Below are 22,210 nucleotides of genomic sequence, written 5' to 3'. Positions count from 1 at the left end.
TGTTCTCTGTGCCTACTGCTGCGGATGCTTCTCAGTCCGGAGCCCCGCTCACAGATACAGGGATCTGATTGAGGCCTCGAGGTCGCTTCACGCTGTACACCATTTGAGATGTGGAGGCCTTGGGCATGCTCTGCCCTGGAGGTGAGGGACTGTCCGTTCAACTGCACCCATTCGGCTGAGGTCAATCCTGCGGGGAGTATCTCTTTGAGGTGAAACAGCCCATCGTGCCGCCCCACGTTTATCGGGTGAACTGGGTAACAGGCACCGTCACATCGGAGGAAGTCGTCTATGTCCCCTCTACTTTTTATCATACATTGTTTTTCAGCTAACTGCTGCGTATATTCTCCACCCTCTTAGAACTACATTGTGTCTACATGCACTCGATCCATCATCTGTGGCACACCATTGCTCTGGACTAGTTTTGTGCCTGCACAATTAGTGTTGGTATGGCTGCCTGCATTCTCTATGGAGTGAGGCTTAAAGGGGTTGTAAAGGTAAAACTATTTTCCTCCTAAATTAAAGTCTTACAGTAGCTGATAAAGTAAAAAGTGATGTTTTGCATTATAACTAGTTTGATACCTGTTGAAATCGAGCTGTTTTATTCACCTCCGTCACTCCTGAATCGTTATTCTCACTGACTTCCTGGTTTGCGGTGCGCATTCATTCTTCCTACATCAAGGCCTAATGGGAACTACAGTTCCCATTAGGCTTAGCCTCCATGCCTGTGAGGGGTAAGAGAGCATCTTCACGCAGGGCTGTAGTCATAGGGAGGGGGTGAGCACATTCTGCTTTCCACCATGCAAAACGGCTCAGATGCTGGTGGAAAGCAAGAAGAGGAGAGACAGGAAATGGCATTTTCAAACCTGGATTACTGTATTTTGGAGGTCAAAAGGAAAAACGAGGTAAGTGATATTTAAATGCTCTAGCTTACAGCAATCAATTGATCCAATAAAAAACGAACCTTTAGTGTTCCTTTAAGTACAGAAATCTTTAATCTTTATTTTTTTTTGCATTTAAAGAAGACTAAAATTTATATACTGTACAGTGTGTTTATGAAACAAAAAATAAATAAAAACGAAGCATGTTTTGCTTTAAATAATAAAAAATAAAAGAGTTGCCATTTATATTTTTCTGATCTGTCCTGTGGGATCAATATGCAATGACACGCAAATACTCAATGGATTAATTAAAGGTATACAGATGTATATACATACATACATACATACATACAGTATATAAGGAGGCACATCAATCACTTGTAACAAGCAAGTATGAATTTCTTGGGTTTAGATTGATTTCAAACAGCAAAATTGCTCTTTCAATGCTTGTGAAAACTAATATTTAAAACACATTCAAATAATAGTAAATATATTATATTAAAACCAGGGATAGCCAAGGATATCCAGTCTGATCTCTGTTGTTCTCATGGGGCTGTTGGTACAATATTCAGCATTAGAAGAAAAGGTAACATTTTTCAAAAAAGACAAAAATTATAACGAGTCAGCTATCTAATGTAGCAGGTAAGTGAATCAGTATAATTTATGCTATCAACTAACATAATATTGTATTTTCCTTTCAAACATTAAAGGAGCGGTAAAGGAAAAAAAATGTTTTGCTGAAATGACTGTTTACAGGGTATAGAGACATAATAGTTAACTGATTCCTTTTAAAAATGATTAAAAATAGATAAAAATCAATCATATAATGTACCTGCAATTTAGTTTAGTTTTTAAACTAGTTTCATGTTTCTGTGAAGTACAGAGACACACAGAACAAAAACAAACAAACACAGGGCAGTGTTTGTTTTTAAAATGAATCTGATTGGTTCTGAGGAGTTTTAGATACACAGTAATCACACCTTCTTGATCATGGACCACAGTGAGAAGCTCGCATGAGTTTTTTCATAAGGAGCCAGACAAGCAGGAAGTGTGGAGATCAGAGAAGGATTACAGCTACTTCAAAGCAAAAATAAACAATAAGGACATGAAACCAGGACTGCAGTAAGGTAAAGGAAGCTATTTAGCTAAAAAAAAATCCTTTAGTGACCCTTTAAGGTTGATTTACTAAAAAAAAGTAGAGACTGTTCACTTTGCAAAGTGAATTTTCACATAGCTCAGCTCAGCTTTGCTCACAAGACCCAATAATGTGAAGAAGGAAAATATGGTTCTAGCTTGCACATGATTGGATAGTTCATAGCTTTCTGGTGATCATAACTTCACCTTATTTACCCAGCTAAGAAGACAGTCTATTTGGCACATTAACATTTATTTCCCTAAATTAACAGCCTCTACTCATTTAGTAAATCAAACTTATAGTTTGTATGGTATTTATGACGTTGTCTACACATTTTCTACATGTTTAAATTAGCAATTGAGTAAGGTTACGTATTAGTCACCAACCCCCCCTCCCCCCCTCCATTCTGACCATCTTCTCACACTATACACATATACTGTACACTGCTGCATCTCTGAGATCAGTCACTGCAAACAAGCTTATAGTAGGAAAAATAATAACGTTTGAAGTGAGTAATTTCCCTGAATATCAGTCCTCCAAGCTCTTTCAAGTGAAATCATATGAACAAAAACCTCTGTGGGAGCCAATAACAACATGTTTTGTGTTTCAGGATAAGTGAGCATTCCAGGGCCCTTTTGTCACACAAAATGCTGTTAGTAGGATGGTCAGGATGCATGAGCTGGTCACTATAGAAAGGTTTACAAATATATGTGTCCCAAAACCTCACTGGGTATATTAAATAAGTTGGTGTCATTGGTAAATGCTTTGATGTATTTTGGTATAATACATCATTGATGAATTTCTGTTAAGTAAAAAAAAAAGAGATATAATTACCTAAAAACATACATTATTGTACACTATGGGGGGTATTTACTAAAATTGGTGCACACAGAATCTGGTGCAGCTGGGCATAGTAACCAATCAGCTTCTAAGTTTTATTGTTAAAGCTGAACTGAACAAGCTGAATTTAGAAGCTGATTGGTTACTATGCACAGTTGCACCAGATTCTGTGTGCACCAGTTTTAGTAAATCGACCCCTATGCCACCCAATATCTTACTAACATAATTTTTTCCCTTACATATTTTGGGAGGCAGTTTAGAATTGTGCCCTAGGGCCTGTAATCTTCTAACTGAGGTATTGAGAAAGAGTGATGATTTAAAAATGAAGATGAAAAATACATGTTTGCTCACCATAGGAAAGTTGTTCCATCTATATTTATATAATATCTCTTTAAAGTCCTAATTGCATAAAGTGTTATATTATTCATAAAAAATAATTAAATCATGTCAAGTTTGTATTTACAATTATATAAGTGATTAAATGCTCAGTGATCTTCTTTTTTATATCTGGTAGTTTTTTTTTATTGAGGTTTTAAATTATACATATACATAAATCAAATCCCCCAACCCCCACACCACACAGCTCTTCCTCCCCAACATGTCAAACCAAAAAACATTTAGCCCTGGTTCACACTGGGTACGATTTGGAACGATTTGAGATGCGATTTGACATGTCAAATCGCATCTCAAATCGGCGGCAATTGTCGGCAATGGCACTGTCCTAATCAGTGCGACGCCGCATCTGCGATTTAAAAAAGTAGTTCCTGTACTACTTTTTGCGATTTTGGGCCACGATTTACATTAAATTGCGGCCGAAATCGCAGCCGCGAAATCGCGGTAAAATCGTGCATTTTACCGCGATTTTGAATTCGCAGCAGTGTGAACCTAGGCAAAAGGACAGATCAGTTCCATTCAGATTTGGATATACTCTTACATAATGACAATATAGGTTTTCTTGCCATGTACATCTAAGATCTTAGAATCTTTCCACATGTTTGTAAATATTGTACTTAAATTGTATAAAACCACATATCTTTATTACCTCATTTAATGTACAGTAGTAATATTCCTGCGGTAGTGGATAGGATATTGTTAACAGCACTTAACATATGTCTTTGTAAAATTACGTGTGAAGGTACAAGACCTGAAGTTCAACAATATTTCCCAAATTTTGATGGGTTACCCCTATTTTGGTTCAAAGGTTTTTCTATTTGAGTGTGAGTGTTGTTAGATTGTTACCATAGGTTAAAAGTAGGAGGAGTGGGAGATATTCATTTTTAACTATAGGTTTCTGTACAATAAATTGAAGTTGGGTAATAGTAGTGTTGTAAAGTCTTTGTCATCTACTCAATATATATTCTGTAAGGTCATTGGTATAGGTTAATTTAAAATATGTTTTACTCGTACACACGATAGGTTAAACAGAGCACAACGGTCTGATGGACCGTTTTCATCGGTCAAAACCGATCATGTGTGGGCCCCATAGGTTATTTAACCATCGGTTAAAAAAAAGCCAACTTGCTTTAAATTTAATCAATGGATTCCTAACCGATGGGAAAAAACGATCGTTAGTAGGCACAACCATCGGTTAAAAATCCATGCATGCTCAGAATCAAGTCGACGCATGCTTGGAAGCATTGAACTTCGTTTTTTTCAGCACGTTGTTGTGTTTACGTCACCGCGTTCCGACACGATCGTTTTTTTAACCGATGGTGTGTAGGCGCGACGGACCATCAGTTAGCTTCATCGGTTAACCAATGAAAACGGTCCATCGGTCCGTTCTCATCGGATGGACTGATCGTGTGTACACGGCATAAGTATTGAAAAAAAAATGGAATCCCATATTCCACATGCATAGTTGAAAAACTAGACTTGGAACACATATATAACTCCATGCTGATACTATAATCCAAAACCCACGAATTTCTGAACCCTAGGGTAAGGGTCCTTTCACATGGGCGGTCCGCTTTGTTCAGCAGGGAATCGATCTGCTCATCCACGCTCGCTGAGCAGGCGGTTGACAGGTCTGTCTCCACTCACTGTGCAGAGACAGACCTGTCAAAGTTCAGCTCTCCTCTATGGGTCCTATCCGATCCACCAGACGTATGGAAAATAGGGTCTCTATTCATCTGGATTTCACGGACAGGATCAGATAACAGCGGGTGTCAGCAGACATGTGACCGCTGACATCCGCCGCTCCTTAGGGGTGAATGGAGAGACCAATCAGGTCCGCCTAAAAAACTATAACTAAAAAAAGGTATTTAGAGGCACCATTTTAAAAAGACACTTATACAATGTGGTATTGCTATATACAAGAGAGGGCCTGCCAGCGAATATACATATTTGGGTTACAACCACTTTAAGTGTTTCACATTTAAATTTCACATTCACATTTAATATTCAAATGGTGTTTTGTCCAAATTAGATCTCTGACAAGAGATTTTATTTGTTTAAATCGTTTTGAAGGCATATAGACGTATATATGTGGATTTTTCCAAGTTTACGGCAAAACCTGGATGGGGGAAAATTCATACACTAGATACATGCAAGTTTCAAATTAGGAGAAAGTGTCTCCTGGAAATAATAGGACATCCTCTGCATCTCCCCTCTGAAAACTCACAATATTATAAATATGAATTTGAATGTTAGAGGCCAGGGGGTCAGGGAAAGTAGATAGCAATGGGCACCCTCCTCTGGTATCCCTCTTTAAAGTGGTTCTACAGTCATAGGCTTAGATTCACGTAGGGCGGCGTAAGTGTGGGCGGGTGTAGCATATCGTATTTACGCTACGCCGCCGCAACTTAGAGAGGCAAGTGCTGTATTTACAAAGCACTTGCGTCCTAAGTTACGGCGGCGTAAGCTCGCCTAATTCAAATTGTGAAGAGGTGGGCGTGTTTTATTCTAATGAATCGTGACCTGACGTGATTGACGTTTTAAACGTCAATCTACTGCTAAACTTATCTACTGATACGCCGTTGTAAATCTTTAAGAATCTGGCCCTAAATGTTCTTTTACCTCAATCCTGTACATTCTCTGCATTAAGTTAAGCTCCCTCTTACCTGTTCTCCCCTCCCCCAATTCCTAAACAGTTATCTGTCTTCTCTCACCGATTCAGTTCTGTTCCGGCTCCAGCACCGCTTTCCTCTTTTCCTGGATTTACACTAGACACTGAGAGCAGCGGGTGCCATAGACTCTTGCTGATGTCAGTCAAACTCCTGTGAGGAGGGTGTGGAGACATGGTTTGCTGGCACTGTGTGTGTATATGGACGCACACAGCTCAGGAGCGCGCCTGCATGGGTGCACCCATTACTTGCTAAGGGGGCACTCATAGGACGAAGGAGTGGAGAGTGCCAGCTGGGGACTACTAAAAATGAGATAAAGGGCCACTCTGTGCACTACTGTTGCATTACCAGGTAAGTATAACATCTTTTTTTGCTTTAGCCCCCCTCCCCCCGCCAAAAAAAAAAGACCTTAAGGAAAGTGGTTCTGAATAAAGATTATTTACCCTGAAATGGGCCATTGGGGTTGAAAACAATACTTCGACTCAAGTAAATAAAATTGGGGCCTAGGTCAAAAATATGTACTTGTAAAACTTGTCACAGGTGTTGCCACTGTCATCTAATGACAGGGTGCATGAGAGCCATGGTTATCGGTTGGAAGCTCAATTTTTAATATACACTACTGAGCAAAAGTTTTAGGCAGGTGTGAAAAAAAGCCTGTAAATTAAAAATGCTGTTATTTTTTTATTAAGTATCCAAAATGGAAAGTAAATGAACAGAAGATAAATCCATATCACATCAATATTTGGTGTGCCCAACCTTTGCATCAATTCTTTTAGGTACACTTGCACAAAGTTTAGCACTTTACTTGGCAGGTAAGTTGTTTCAAGTATCTTGGAGAACTAACCACAGATCTTCCTTTGATGTAGGCTGCTTCAAATCCTTCTGTCTCTTCATGTAATCCCAGACAAACATGGTGATGTTGAGATCAGGGCTCTGTGAGGGCCAAACCATCACTTCCAGGACTCCTTGTTCTTCTTTACACTGAAGATAGTTATTAATGACATTGCCTACATGTTTAGGTCATTGTCCTGCTGCAGAATAAATTTGGGGCCAATCACACACCTTCCTGATGGTATGGCATGATGGATAAGTATCTGCCTGTAGTTCAGCATTAGGACACCATTGATCCTGACCAAATCTATGTAAATATGTAAACTGGTAAAAGCTTGAGATTCGTATAAGAAATATATATCTAAAAAAACTGTATGAGTACATGGCAATCATCTAAGGTGGAGGGGCACATTCTTGCAATAAGTATTCCAAATCACATGGATTTTCTTGTTGTCTTAGGTCAGATTTTAAAAGACTAGTTTATTTATGCTGGCTGTATAACATAGATTTTAACTTCTAAAACAGATTTTGGCAGGGCCGCCATCAGGGGGGTACAGGCAGTACACCTGTAAGGGGCCCAGATGGCTACCCCTCCTTTTTTTATATATATTTTTTTTGTAAGGGGCCCTAATTCGTGGCACACCCCTGCTTCTCAATTTACGCCCCCCCTTCTCAATTTGAGGCGGCAGCACCCCCCCCTGGTTCTCTGCTCCAGGGGGCCCATGCCTTAAGCTGTGTAAGGTGCCTCATAATTCCTGATGGCGACCCTGGATTTTGGGATTAAAAGTTTACTTAATTATGCATATGATTTCCTTTTTTTTTTTAGCTTGAAGAGCAAAATAATGTTTTCAAGTCCACTAAATCACACCTTGGTGACATTTTTCTATATTAAAGGGATCACTGATGCACCAGATCTTCAGATTTTAATCTTCATCCCAGTCCTGCTTATTTATCTAATCACCCTTGGTGGCAACATGACAATTCTTCTACTCATTTGTTTGGATCGTCACCTTCACACCCCCATGTACTTCTTCCTGGCCAACTTGTCCATTGTGGATGTGTCTTCTTCCACCATTACATTGCATAAAGTCCTAGTCATCTTCATAACTGGAGATCACATGGTTTCATACCCAGCATGCATAACTCAAATGTACATTTTTGCATCTTTGATTGGACATGAGCTTCTAATGTTGTCTGCAATGAGTTATGATCGATATGTTGCCATCTGTAACCCACTGCGTTACCACATGGTCATGAACAGTAGAGTTTGCTCTTTGCTTGCCATCAGCTGCTGGTTTATGGGCTTCATACAAGTCCTCCCTGCTGTTGTCATCTTCTCAGGCTTCTCATGCTACACCTCTAATGAGATCAACCACTTCTTCTGTGACATGATACCATTGATAAAAATAATTTGTAATGACACATCTGTCTTGGATATTGTGTTTCTAATACAGGGAATCTTTGTTATAACGTTACTTCCTTTTCTTTTTACCTCAATCTCATATATTTTTATTATATCTACCATAATGAGGATCCGTTCCAACACTGGAAAGAAAAAAGCCTTTTTTACATGCTCCTCACACCTAACAGTAGTCATTCTTCTTTATACCACACTTGTCTCCCAGTACTTGACACCAACATCATTGGGAACATTGAATACAAAGAAGTTGTTCTCTCTGTTCAATACAGCAGCTGTTCCCTTGTTAAATCCTTTAATTTATAGTTTGAAAAATAAAGATGTTAAATTAGCTGTAAGGCGTAGGCTGGGAATCTGTAAAATCATTGGCTAAACCATGCCGTACAATCACAATCTGTAGTGTCAAGACTTTATTTTTAATTATATATCATTTCAAAAGGTCATTGCAAAAATAAAATTGGAAGTTAAAAGATTTTTTTCTGGACAAAAATAAAACCCCTTCTCACCCTCTTACTGATTCAAACTTTTTTTTCACCTACAGTATGTCCTAAAGCTGGGAATATTCTCGTCTAATGCCTAGTACACACGATTGTTTTTACTGTTGGAAACACAGCCGTGTTTTCCTTTGGCCGGGAAAACCGTCCGTTTGTATGCTCCTTAGCAGTTTTCCCGACAGGAAAATTGCAGTTTAAAAAATGAGAACACGTTCTCTTTTTTCTCGCCGCGAATCGCTGCGTTTTTTTCCCCCCGCAGTTTTCCTATGGGAAACACTGCGAGGGAGCATACACACGGCTGGTTTTCCCGACCAAAGTTCTCCTGGCAGTTTTCCTATCAGGAAAACTGTCCGTGTGTACAGGGGAAAAGGGACCGAGACAGTTCTCGGTTTTTCCTTTGGTTTTCCCGGCGGTCTTTTTGGTAAATGCATTCCTGGCAATGGTGGGTACATTCCTGGCAATGGTGGGTACATTCCTGGCAATGGTGAGTGCATTTGTGGCAATGGTGAGTGAATTTGTGGCAATGGTGAGGCTACATTTCATGGCAATGGTGGGTCTGCAGATGGGCACTTGTGAGGCTGCAGATGGGCATTGACCCTTATTTTGCTTCACAGTTCTTTATTTTTTTCCTGAAACTTCGCTCTTAAAGTGAAGGCGTGTGTTATACGCCAATGGATACAGTATATCCAAATAATACACCCAAGCTCATCTCTTTACTCACGCACAGCCACAAAGGCAAGATAATTCTTGTTGGGCAGTGTATTAATGCTTGGAGGAACACACTCAGACCAAATTTTAATGGTTCAAAGAATGTCAGGCAAAATGGTCGGCCCTCACGCATGTTCACTTCATCAAAACTGGCCCTCTCTGAAAAAAGTTTAGACACCCCTGCTGTAGGCCATTTTGACCCCCGTGCAAGATCCAGTGCAGAAATCATCAGTGGGCCGAAATAGAGAACGGGAAGTAAGGAGCCTAACACCAATGATGTCTTTTTTTTTTAAGAAAAATAGGAGGATCATGGGTAGGATGAAACAATGACAGTGTGCAAAACCATTAAAAAGAAGATTGTTATCATAAATAAGTGAACTTATTTAATGAATCACTTGACCTCCAGAGGGTTTGACCCCCTTCATGACCAGCATTTTTTACTATTTAACACTGTGCTAATTTAGCTGGCAATTGCTCAGTCATACAACACTATACTCAAATTAAATCTATATCATGTTTATCACAGAAAATAAAGCGTTCTTTTAGTGGTACTTGATCACCACTGGGTTTTTAATTTTTTATAATATAAAGGAAAAAAGACGAAACACGAGAATTTTGAAAAAAAACAAAACAATATTTTCTACTTTCTGATATACAACATATCCAATAAAATCTAATTTCTTCATAAATGTAGGCCAAAATTTATTCTGCTACATGTCACAAGTGCTAACAGTGGTCAGGGGTTGTATGTAATGGTTTGTAGACACAATCTGAAAATCAGACGACAAATATACTGACTAAAAATGTGTTGTAATGTATTGTATTTTCGGACGACAACTATACTGACTAAACAAAAATCGTGGCAATGGTTGTAGAAGAGATTGGCTATGGGATAGCAGAAGCTACTAATTAACCACTTCAATACCCGCATATAGTCATATGACGTCCACAAGGTGGCTCTGCCATCCTGGGTGGACGTCATATGACGTCCTCGAGCCCCCCGGCCGCTAGGGGGGCACGCGTGCCCGGCGTGCGTGCCTGGCTGCTGCGATGTCTGCCATGTACCCGCGATCGGCAGATACAGAGCCAGGGACATGGATCTCTGTGTGTAAACACAGAGATCCACCTCCTGTCAGAAAGAGGAGACCGTTGGTGTGTCCCTTGTACATATGGACACCGATCGGTCACCTCCCCCAGTCAGTCCCCTATCCCCACAGTTAGAATCACTCCCTAGGGAACACATTTAACCCCTTGATCGCCCACTAGTGTCAACCCCTTCCCTGCCAGGTTACATTTATACAGTAATCAGTGCATATTTATAGCACTGTTCGCTGTATAAATATGAATGGTCCCAAAATAGTGTCAGAAATGTCCGAACTGTCCACCGCAATAAAACAGCAGATAGCCGCCATTACTAGTAAAAAAATAATAAAAAAATGTCATAAATCTATCCCCTATTTTGTAGGCACTATAACTTTTGCGCAAACCAATCACTATACGCTTATTGCGTATAAATATGTAGAAGAATACATATCGACCTAAACTGAGAAAAAAAATTGGGATATTTATTATAGCAAAAAGTATAAAATTGAAAAAAATTTATCAGAAAAAACCTGCGGATTATTCTGATCCCAGCGCTCGATGGAAAGAAAGTTAAATGTATAATTGTTTTATGCAGTGGAAAAGCAGCTATTATAATAAAATAGTGACATAAAAACGATGTATTATTAAAAAAATTATTAACAAAACATTAACAGCGCTAGAAAGAGCCTAAAAAAGGCTTATGAGACCAATACTCATGTACTGCAATGGTACATTGAGAAAAAAGATTTCTGAGACTATATATATATCGCATAAAAAATATTATGTAACATGTGTTCCCACTCTTTGTGAGTCCATTAATAATAGTCCGTGTAATTTCTCAGATGTACAGTTCTTTGTTAGGAGTGATCTTCACAGTATAGCTATTTGTCTGCTCAAATGCTGGTAGTGACTCTCTGTGATTTCCCCCTAAGGTTTTGTACTCACCAGAATGTAGTACTTTAAAGGTATTGGATATATCCACTTGTACGCATCGGTTCTCCTCCTCTGGTGTGTGGTGATGATCCGTGTGCTCTTCAATCTGTGTAGTGTGTTTTAGTTTTTGGGTGCATACCCTAATGCAACAGGCTGTGCACACCTATGTCTACAATGCTGGCTCTACAGGCCGTCCCTCGCATGCGTCAAATGACTTCGACGCATGCGTGGAAGCCTTTAAATGGCAGGCCCGCCCACGTCGCCACGTCATCGCCGCGTCATCGTCGCGGCGACGACGTGGACACGCCCCGCGTACTGTTTACGCGCGGACTTCAGTACGATGGTTAGTACAACCATCGTACAGAAGCCCTCTGGCAGGCATGTACGGTGAAAACGGTCCGACGGACCGGTTTCACCGTACATGTTTGCTCGTGAGTACCCGGCCTAAGAATCGCTGTCATCTCCGGGCCCCTGGGCCCGTATCAACCTTCCTTGATGACTTTGCTGCCTGGCAACCCTACTTTCCCTCTTCTGAAATCCCCACAATTATTCTCGGTAACTTCAACATCCCTGTTAACATTAACACTACTATTACTTCTAAACTTTTCAGTCTAACCTCATCTCTTGACCTCAAGCAATGGACACGGGATCCTACTCACTCCAACGGCAACACCCTCGACCTTGTCTTCTATCGGTGCACTCCGTACAACCTCTCCAACAATCCTCTCCCCTTCTCTGATCACCACCTTATTAGTTTTGCTCGCTCCCTGTCCTCCACCTCCTCTCCCTCACCGCCTAACAGTTACCTGTAGAAACCTTCGCTATCTTAACCCTTCTCTTCTCTACTCTGCTACTGATCACATCTATGACAAAATCTCACCCCTGCCCTGCCCCAACCAAGCCACTTTCTTTTGTCTTCCTCCCTAGACAAGCTTGCCCCCCTCACTACACGCAGAATCAGGCCCCGGACTGCTACAACCCTGGCAAACAGACGACACCACATAAGTCTCAGAAAATGTAGTCTGTGGCATAAGACAAAGTTCCAGGAAGACTTCAAACAATATAAATCTGCCCTTCTAAAATATTATTCCTGCCTCCACACTGCCAAACAGACCTATTTTATCACACTCATTAACATCTTCTCATCCAGTCCATGTCAACTCTTCTCTACCTTTAACACTCTACTCTACTCTAATTCAGTCACTGCCCAGGAGATTGCTAGTCACTTCAAAAATAAGATTGATACAATTTATGATGAGATTTTCAATGCACAGAAACCTTCCCCACTCAACAGCACATGTCCACAGATACAATCATTCAACCTTACTAGTATTAATGAGGTTGCTAAAATGTTATCTAATACCCATCTAATCACCTGCCCCCTGGGTTCTGCTCCCTCGCAAATGCTACACTCACCCTCTGACTTGATTCTACACTCTCTAACTCATATTTTCAACCTCTCCCTCTCTTGTGGCATCTTCCCAAACTCTCTAAAACATGCTCTAGTCACCCCCACACTTAAAAAGCCCTCACTGGACACCACCAATCTTAACCATCTGACCATGAACAAACTTCTTGATACCCTTCAATCCGGATTTCGCCCTCAACACTCCATTGAAACTGCTCTTCTTAGGCTGGGTTCACAGCTATTCGAATTGGATGCATATTTTCTTTGCATCCAATTTGCAAAGCAGAAAAAACGTGTCCTTTTTTGGTCCATTTTAGGCCCAAATGTAGCCCTGAAATCAGACCTGAAACGGTGAACCAGCACACTGCTGTGCGACGGATCCGGAAATGGTGTGAGCCCAGCCTAAAATTCACAAATGACCTACTAACGGCTAAAACCAACTGACACTATTCTGTAATACTTCTCCTGGACCCCTCTGCTGCCTTCGACACGGTGAGCCACTCCCTCCTCCTTAAAAACTCCACTGCATTGGTCTCCTTGACTGTACTCTTTGCTGGTTTTCATCCTACCTATCCCAGCGTTCTTTCAGTGTCACTTACAACTCTACCATCTCCTCTCCTCTTCCTTTCTCCGTTGGGGTCCCCCAAGGTTCTGTTCTTGGACCTCTCCTTTTCTCAATCTACAACACCTCCCTGGGTCAATTGATTGCCTCCCATGGGTCAATTCTATCGCTCCACCCCCCCCAGCTCTCTCTATCTGTCTCCTCACGCATCACCAATTTACTAACAGACATATCAGCCTGGATGTCACACCACTTCCTCAAAGGGTGGATAAAGGCGCCCTGCCTTTGGCCAATCATAGCTCTCACAGCAGGTCAGGTGCATGCTTTGGCCAAACATCAGACATCAATGCACTGTGATTTTGCAGTCCATTAGGGGGTGTTCCGCAGCGCTTACATTTTTGCAGCGATTGCTCTCCATAATGTTTAGTATTCGCCGAACTGGAGAACACCCGATGTTCGCGTTGAAGTTACATAAATGCCTTTGGTTTATTCTCAGACAATGAGGATGTTTACAATGAAAGGTTTTCTATACCTCTCTCCTCCGGTAATTTCTATTTAGAGGGGTGATGTGCTAATTTCCATCTTGTTGTCCAGTGGGAGGAAGGATGGAAAGCATTGTGCTCCCCCCTAGATGGTAAACTATAAGTACCCCATTGTCGGGTTCTACAAGCTGACTGACTGAGAGATATTTGAAGCCCCATAAAACAATATAATGGCATTTGGGACCTCAGAAAAAGGTGGTGTTTGGTGTATAGTGCATAATAATTCCCCCTGATAATTGACTCCAGTTTCACCACAATGGACACTGCCTAAGCTTTCTATTAAGAGAAAAATATTCAGTCTTTTAGATGTTAACTTTCACATTTTCAAAATTGGGATATGTCCACGGACGGCGCATTTGCCGTTCGTGAAAAACGTCAATCACGTCGGGTCACGATTCATTAACATAAAACACGCCCCCCTGTTCCTCATTTGAATTAGGCATGCTTACGCCGGCCCATTTACGCTACGCCGACGTAACTTAGGAGGCAAGTGCTTTGTGAATACAGTACTTGCCTCACTATCTTACGTCGGCGTAGTGCAAATGGGATGCGCTACGCCAGCAGAAAGATACCCCGCCGTACGTGAATCTACCCCAAGGTTTTTTACCTTGCACACTGTGCATAGCACACCCCTAAACCCTGCACTCTGTATGTAGTGCACTCCTCAACCCTGCACTCTGTACACAGCACACCCCTGAACTCTGCACTGTGTATTGGGCACCTCTGAAATTGCACTCTGTACATAGCACACCCCTGAATCCTGCACTCAGTATGTAGCGCACCACTGAATCCTGCACTCAGTAAGTGGCACATCCCTGGATGCTGCACATTCTTGGTATTTATTGCCCCTTTAACATTCTCGCACTGTTCATCACACTGTGCAATGGCCACACCCACCATTTTATGTGGTTCAGCAGGGAGGCATGGTTGAGTTCCTGCACCTATTTTCTGAGAAAAAAAAGCCCTGGATACATTTATATAGTCCTACAGATACAACTGGCCCTTTAAGGGCACCCATAATGTTGATGTGGCCCGTGATTAAATTGAGTTTGACACCCCTGAATAAAGTAAAAGGCCTCCCTCTAGTGGTTAATCTACAAATGTGTATATTTTATGCAAATCCATAAAAATATATGAAATACAAATGAAGGATTCATTGAAAGTAAACATTACAATAATAACAAAATCTATACTTTCTAAAAATACACAATACTTTATCTTTCAGATGGATACTGTTCTCTGTTCAAAAAACTGATTAAAGAATCACTTTTTTGCTTATTTGGCTTTATCAAAATAGCAGTTCAAACTGAAGGAACCCACAGCTGAACCCACAGTAGAGTTACTAAAGGCAACTGCTGCACTACTTTTTCCCAGAGCTTAGTAAATGTGGTAAAACTCTGCTGATTTCCATCATCCAATCATGTGTTACTTGCATCTCATGTGTTACTGCATGTGTTACTTGCAAGTGAAGCTTCACCCTATTCACTAAGCTCTGTGGAAAATTTGTGCAACTGCACCTGCAAAGTGCACAGTCTAGATGCCCTTTGTAAATCTACTGCATTGTATTTTGGGAAGTCCCACTAAGGACCCAGATGAATGGCAGGCATGATATTAATTTACAATACAGACATGATAGTTCATGGCCCTTGGTGACCTACCTTTATGATCTATGGTCAACTGTGTCCCTAATAATCTTTGCATTATCTTAACCACTTGCCGACCGCGAGCCATCGTTTGAAGGCGGCAGAATGGAACTCCTGTGCGAATTGCTGTAGCTGTATGGCGAGCACTTTAAGGAGTATAAGGGGTGTGTGCCCGCCGCGTGACATTGGACCCAATGCGTGTGGCCGGCTGGCATGATGGCCTCTGGCTACACGCGATAGCTCCTGAGACGGACAGAACGGATATCTGTCAATGTGAACAGACAGATATCCGTTCTGTCAGGGGAGTAGAGACAGATCCTCTGCTCCTAGTACTTAAGAGCAGCGATCAGTCTCCTCCCCCAGGGAACACATTTAACACCTAAATCGCCCCTAGTGTTAACCCCTTCCCTGCCAGTGACATTTATACAGCAATCAATGGCTATTTTTAGCTCTGATTGCTGTATAAATGTCGATGGTCACAAAATAGTGTCAAAAGTGTCCGATCTGTCCTCCGCAATGTTGCAGTCCCGATAAAAATAGCAGATCGCGGCCATTACTAGTAAAAAAAAATAGTAATAAAAATGCCATAAATCTATCCCCTATTTTGTAGACGCTATAACTTTTGCGCAAACCAATTAATATATGCTTATTGTGATTTTTTTACCAAACATATGTAGAAGAATGCATATCGGCCTAAACTGAAGAAGAAATGTGTTGTTTTATGTAGTTTTTGGGGATATTTATTATAGCAAAAAGTAAAATATATTGCTTTTTTTTCAAAATTGTCGGCCTTTTTTTGTTTATAGTGCAACAAATAAAAACCTCAGAGGTGATCAAATACCACCAAAAGAAAGCTATTTTTGTGGGGAAAAAAGTACTACAATTTTGTTTGGGTACAACGTCACATGACTGCGCAATCATCAGTTAAAGCGACACAGTGCTGTATTGCAAAAAATTTCCTGGTCAGTAAGTGGATAAATCCTTCCGCGGCTGAAGTGCATGATGGTGTTGTGTGACTCTAGGTCAGGCTTAGCACTTTTATGGTGGAGATGAATTTCTGTTAATTAATGTGTACCATTCAGAGTGTGCAATAGAACCTCATAAATTGCTGGGCTGGTAAAAGGTGAGTGCTCTTAAAAGTCATGGGGCCAGATTCAGGTAGATCCGTGCAATATTTGCGTGGGCAAAGGGCAACGATTTTTGCTCTGCGCCCACGCAAATATTTTGAAATGCCCGCGATTCACGGAGCAGTAGCTCCGTAAATTGCGCGGGCGATATGCTAAATAGCCCGGCGTAAGGCTGCCTAATGTAAATGATCCCGCCGGGGGCGGGAATCATTTAAATTAGGCGCGCTCCCGCGCCGAGCGAACAGCGCATGCTCCGTCGGGAAACTTTCCCGACGTGCATTGCGGCAAATGACGTCGCAAGGACGTCATTTGCTTCTAAGTGAACGTGAATGGCGTCCAGCGCCATTCACGAATCACTTACGTAAACGACGTGAAATTTAAATTTCACGAGCGGGAAGGGCGGCTATACTTTAGCATTGGTTGCCCCTGCTACAGCAGGAGCAACCTTACGCTAAAGTCGCCGTACGGAAACTCCGTACCTTGCGTGCGCAGGGCCCGCGCAACTTTTGTGAATCGGTGGTAGTATGCAATTTGCATACTATACGCCGATCACAATGGCCGCGCCCCCTAGCGGCCAACGCAAGAATGCAGCCTGAGATATGAAGGCATAGGAAGGCTTATGTCTGTCATATCCTAGGCTGCAGTCCGCGTAGCGATGTTCCTGAATCAGGGGCATTCGCTACGCGGGAGCAAAACAGCTATTGCGCCGCGCAACCTATGGTTGCGCGGGCGCAATAGCTTCCTGAATCTGGGCCATGGTCTATTCTAACAAAACCTGTTTAGATCTTCCAGCATCTACTTATTTTGTGTCTCTTTTTTTTTTTTTACTGAAAAGATCTTTATTTTGAAGAAGACAAAATACAAAATACATCCAACAAGGTTGGTTATAAGCATGAACAGTCCGATAAGACATATCCCAACATAAAACATTCAGAGGAAAGGCCCTCTGTGATCAACCATTAGAACAGAGACATCATATCCAAGAAGACAGTTAATTAGAACTCGTAACCATCATCTGTCATAAGTGTCATAAGGAAAGCCTTTAGCAAAGGATCAACCATGTTAACGTGGATAAGCCAAAGAAAAGTAAAAAAAAACAAATCAAAAAAGATGACAAAAAAAAATTAAAGACACAAAAATCATAACGAATCACTTGAAATCTTATCATCTGAACAAGATCAAGATAGTTCTTCTCTAATAAACCATATACTCAAATTAGTCTATGACTGTTCCGTTATACGATACAAGAACCAAGGGCTCCATTTAGCATCATGAAGATGCATAGTGTCTCTAAGAGTGTGATGAATCTTCTCTGTGAGCATAATCTGATCCACCCTAGCTACTATCTGTGCCAGAGGCACCACACAGGACTTCCAGTGGAGCGCAATTGTCCACTGAACTGCCACACAAATAGTGTGTAGCAGCCGCATCAGAGGTTTCGGAGTATCGGGGATACTCTCGAACAGCAAACAGTGAGTGTGTGTCAGAGCCATGCCTCCCCCAGCCAACTTATCCATCAAAACCAAGACCTCCCCCCAAGTTGGGCGCAACCTTTCACATTCCCAAAACAAGTGCAAGAAAGAACCCTGATGGGGACAACCACGAAAGCATAAGGGGGAACTCTGAGGAAAAATTTTACTCAAACGGAGAGGGGTGAGGTACCATCGTGTGAACAATTTCACTGCTGTCTCCCTGACTGAAAGAGAGACAGAACATTTCCTCATGTTCTGCCAGCATGTCTCCCAGTCCTTGTAGTCATATCCGAGGCCCAACTCCTGATCCCACTGGGCCATGTGCTTCAAAACCAAATCGACATCCCCACCCCCCAAAGAGCGGTACAGTACCGAGATTAGACCCTTCTGTCTAGGGGAGGTTGAACATAGAGTCTCAAACACCGTGTTAGTGTCAGAGGGTACAGCTGCGTAATGTGTTTGAAAGAAATGACGGACCTGCAAATACCTATAGAACTCCCTCAAGGGAATATCTTTCAATTCCCTAAGAATAGAGAAGGAAATGAATCCACCATCATGTTGCAGGTCCGCCAAGTTAGTGAGATCACAGCTAACCCACCATCCGAAACTAGAGGGTGAGTGAAAGGCCAGGGGAAATCTAGGGTCCCCCAAAAAGGAGGCCCCAGGAGGGAACCTAGAAATAAGAGCCAAACGGGAGCCAAACTTCCTCCACAACCCCAGCTCCTGAGATACAATTTGTTTTTTTTCTTTTAGTGACACAGAATATGACTTTGAGGACCACAAAACGCTGGGTAAATAAAAAGGTTTAACTGAGTCAGCCTCGAAACGAACCCAGGGGACTCTAGGGCGTCTGATGTTCCACTGTGCTACTTGAGAAAGCCTACTAGCCATGAAATACAGCCAAAGCTGCGGGACTCCCAGACCACCCATCCTGTATGGCCTATAAAGCACTTGTCTAGAAAACCTTGAAGGCTTGTCATTCCAAATAAATCTGTTCAAATGAGCTTGTAGTTTCAGGAGAAAAGTTTTAGATAAAACCACTGGAAGGGCCCTAAAAAGGTACAGCAACTTGGGTAAGAATGTCATCTTACTAGCCGTAATCCTACCCAAGAATGATACCCTGTATTTTGACCAGGAATTAAGAAGCTGCTTCAATTGAGCCACTAATGGGAGGTAATTAAGGGAGAAAAACTGTGCGTAATCCGCGGGTAATCTGATACCTAAATAGGAGATGTCTGAAACTGCCCAATGAAACTTAAAGGACCTCCTGAGGTTCTCAAGTTCCGCAGGAGGGAAGCCTACAGGGAGAGCCACCGATTTATTAACATTCACTGCTAGGCCAGAGACCTCAGCGAAAGAGGAAAGGGTATCCAGAAGATTGGGTAAAGAAACTAAGGGGTTGGTAAGGAATAAAAGCACATCATCTGCATACATGCACAATTTGTACACAGAATCAGATTTACTGTAGCCTGCGATATCAGGGTGCCTAAGAATTGCAATGGACAGTGGCTCAATCGCTAGGGCAAAAATGAGTGGAGACAGGGGGCAGCCCTGCCTTGTCCCCCTACCTAGCTTGAAAAAACCAGAACTACAGCCAGGGATCCTAACTCGTGTACTGGGATTCCGATAAAGTGCATAAAATGAGTGCAGAAACTCCCCCCCAATACCATACCTCTGAAGCAGGCGAGACACATAGCTCCAAGACACACTGTCGAATGCTTTGTTAATATCTAACCCTAGTAGGAATAATTTTCGAGAAAATAAGTTTGCGTCTTGTATCACATTCGCTGCTAAGCGGATATTATCTGTAATAAACCTATGAGGGATAAAACCTGATTGGAAAGGGGAGATCAAGGAGGAAATTACACTACCGAGCCTATCAGCTAGGATCCTACTAAAAATTTTTAAATCATTATTCATCACCGAAATTGGTCTAAAGTTTTGGGGTAGGGAATGGTCCTTGTTGGGTTTGGGTATAAGGGACATGTTGGCTAAAAGCATCTCTTCAGGAAATGACCCACCCTGGAGAACAGAATTAAATAATCCAACCAATTTAGGGGCCAATTGGGGGGCAAACTTTTTATAATAAACGGCTGAAAAGCCATCGGGACCAGGGGAGGAGCCATTCTTCAGACTTTTGATAACCGCCAGGACCTCTGAAATCGAAATGGGCACATTAAGTCTATCAGATTGGGACCTAGACAGGGATGGGAGGGGGACATCTTCAAATTTATCCTTGGAAGCTTGAGAAGGCTGAACTTTGGGGGCCTCTAACAGGGAAGAATAATAGTCTTTGAAAATATCTAGTACTTCCTGAGGGTGTGAAGTCAAATGTCCAGAGGGAGACCTAAGTTTGTATACATGAGGGGGACGGAGGGACTGATTAAGCTTCCTGGCGAACATCGTGGATGCTGCATTACTATGCAGAAGAAACCTGGCTCTGGACCATCTCAGTGCCTTCTCCACTTTCGCCGAAAGAAGAGCATCCAACTCTAGACGCTTTTGATCTATAGTCCGTCTAGTGGACTCTAATGTTAGAGCTGAGGCATTTTTATATAGCTTATCCAGTTCCGTAGTTAGTCTGAGAATGTCACCTTTATTTTGTTTATTACGGGCTGCCGCCAAACTAATAAATTTGCCTCTCAGCACTGCTTTATGCGCAACCCAAACCGTGGAGACGGGAGTCTCAGGGATAGCATTAAGGGCAAAATAACCATCTATGGCCTGCGACATCTCAGACTCCACCACATGATCCGAAAGAAGGGCCTCATTAATTCTCCATGTATAAGAGGAGGGGGTCTGTGAGATAAAGTCAGTGGAGAAGGATACAATATTATGGTCAGACCAGACACAACTATGCACAGATGAGTCCCTCGAGTTAGCCAACAGAACTGGGGTGGAAAATACATAGTCCAATCTTGAGTAGCTGTCATGTGGGTGGGAATAGAACGTGTATTCCCTAACCCCCACATTGAGCGCCCTCCAAGAATCCACCAGCTGAAATTCCCTCAGACCTCTAGTCAGAGACTTGGAAAAGGCCCCTGAGCTCACAGTACCAGATGACCTGTCCAGGGCAGGGTTGGCAACTAAGTTAAAATCCCCTCCTATCAACATATGAGGCGAAAGAAACTTATTCAAAATGTCAAAAAAAAATGAGAAAAAAGAGGCAGGGGATTCATTTGGGGCGTAAATACTAGCAATAGTGAGTTCCCTATTACAAACAACTCCTTTAATTATCACAAAACGACTTTCTTTGTCCTTATATACCCTCTGAACATCCATGGGGAACGAATTATGCAAAAATATGGCTGCGCCCCTACTCTTGGAGGAGTGAAGAGTATAGAAAGACTGAGAAAAGGCCCTATTGAAGTAATTCGGGTGAGAGGAGTGGGCAAAATGAGTCTCCTGCAATAGTAGTACCTGAGCCTTTAGTTGTTTATAATGAGAAAAGGCCTTCTTTCTCTTAGAGGGGGAATTAAACCCCTTCACATTATGTAAAATGAAGTTAATCATTGGTCAGATTGGGGAGCCAGCCAACCCATGCCCTGGAAGAGGGGCACCAACACACCCATCAACAAAGGACCTGTAACTACATGAGACATATGACACCTGGAACCATATTTGCACATCTTAGAGAAGAACCAAAGCCATAGAATATGTTTAAATGAAAAAAACAGAGAGTCAAAAAACATCATACAAATAAAGAGTAAAAAATAAAGATTAAAACAAAAAAAAGACATTGGATCAGGGAATCTTCTGAGTCCTGATAAGAGATACAAAACACTGAGGCACAAGGGCCTCGGACCCAGCATGAGCTCAAAACAAAAATAAAAGCCCAAACTAAAAAAGGGGCAAACAGAACCATCCTCCTGAGGAGCAGGGTGAGGAGAGCTCAGCATTGCTGGGGTGAGCCACAGTGCGCGGCACCAAGGGACAAGTAGCGAAGTGTGATGAGACTGAAGAATATAAAAAAGTTATTGTCATCGTCGCCCAAGACTATGAGGGAGCCTTTTGTAAGCCACAATAAGAAAAAAAAAAAAAAGGCAAAAAAAAAACACCAAAACAGCTACCCGAT

At 41.9% G+C, this 22,210-nt stretch overlaps 1 protein-coding gene across 1 annotated transcript; it reads left to right on the top strand.

The window, feature by feature from the left end:
• The first annotated feature begins 7,580 nt into the window (after positions 1-7,580).
• On the top strand, positions 7,581-8,562 carry LOC120914428 (olfactory receptor 5V1-like). The gene has a single exon (XM_040325123.1). It carries the CDS (start codon positions 7,589-7,591, stop codon positions 8,534-8,536), a length of 948 nt encoding a protein of 315 aa, XP_040181057.1. The 5' UTR covers positions 7,581-7,588; the 3' UTR covers positions 8,537-8,562.
• Positions 8,563-22,210: the final 13,648 nt, after the last annotated feature.

This window comes from Rana temporaria, chromosome 9, assembly GCF_905171775.1.
Source record: "Rana temporaria chromosome 9, aRanTem1.1, whole genome shotgun sequence".
Lineage (NCBI taxonomy): Eukaryota > Metazoa > Chordata > Amphibia > Anura > Ranidae > Rana > Rana temporaria.
Note: the sequence above shows the minus strand (reverse complement) of the source record. Positions and strands in the feature narration are given on the sequence as shown.

Coding starts and splice junctions, on each gene's coding strand:
- LOC120914428 (XM_040325123.1), top strand. CDS start 7,589: ATGTTTTCAAGTCCACTAAATCACACCTTGGTGACATTTTTCTATATT.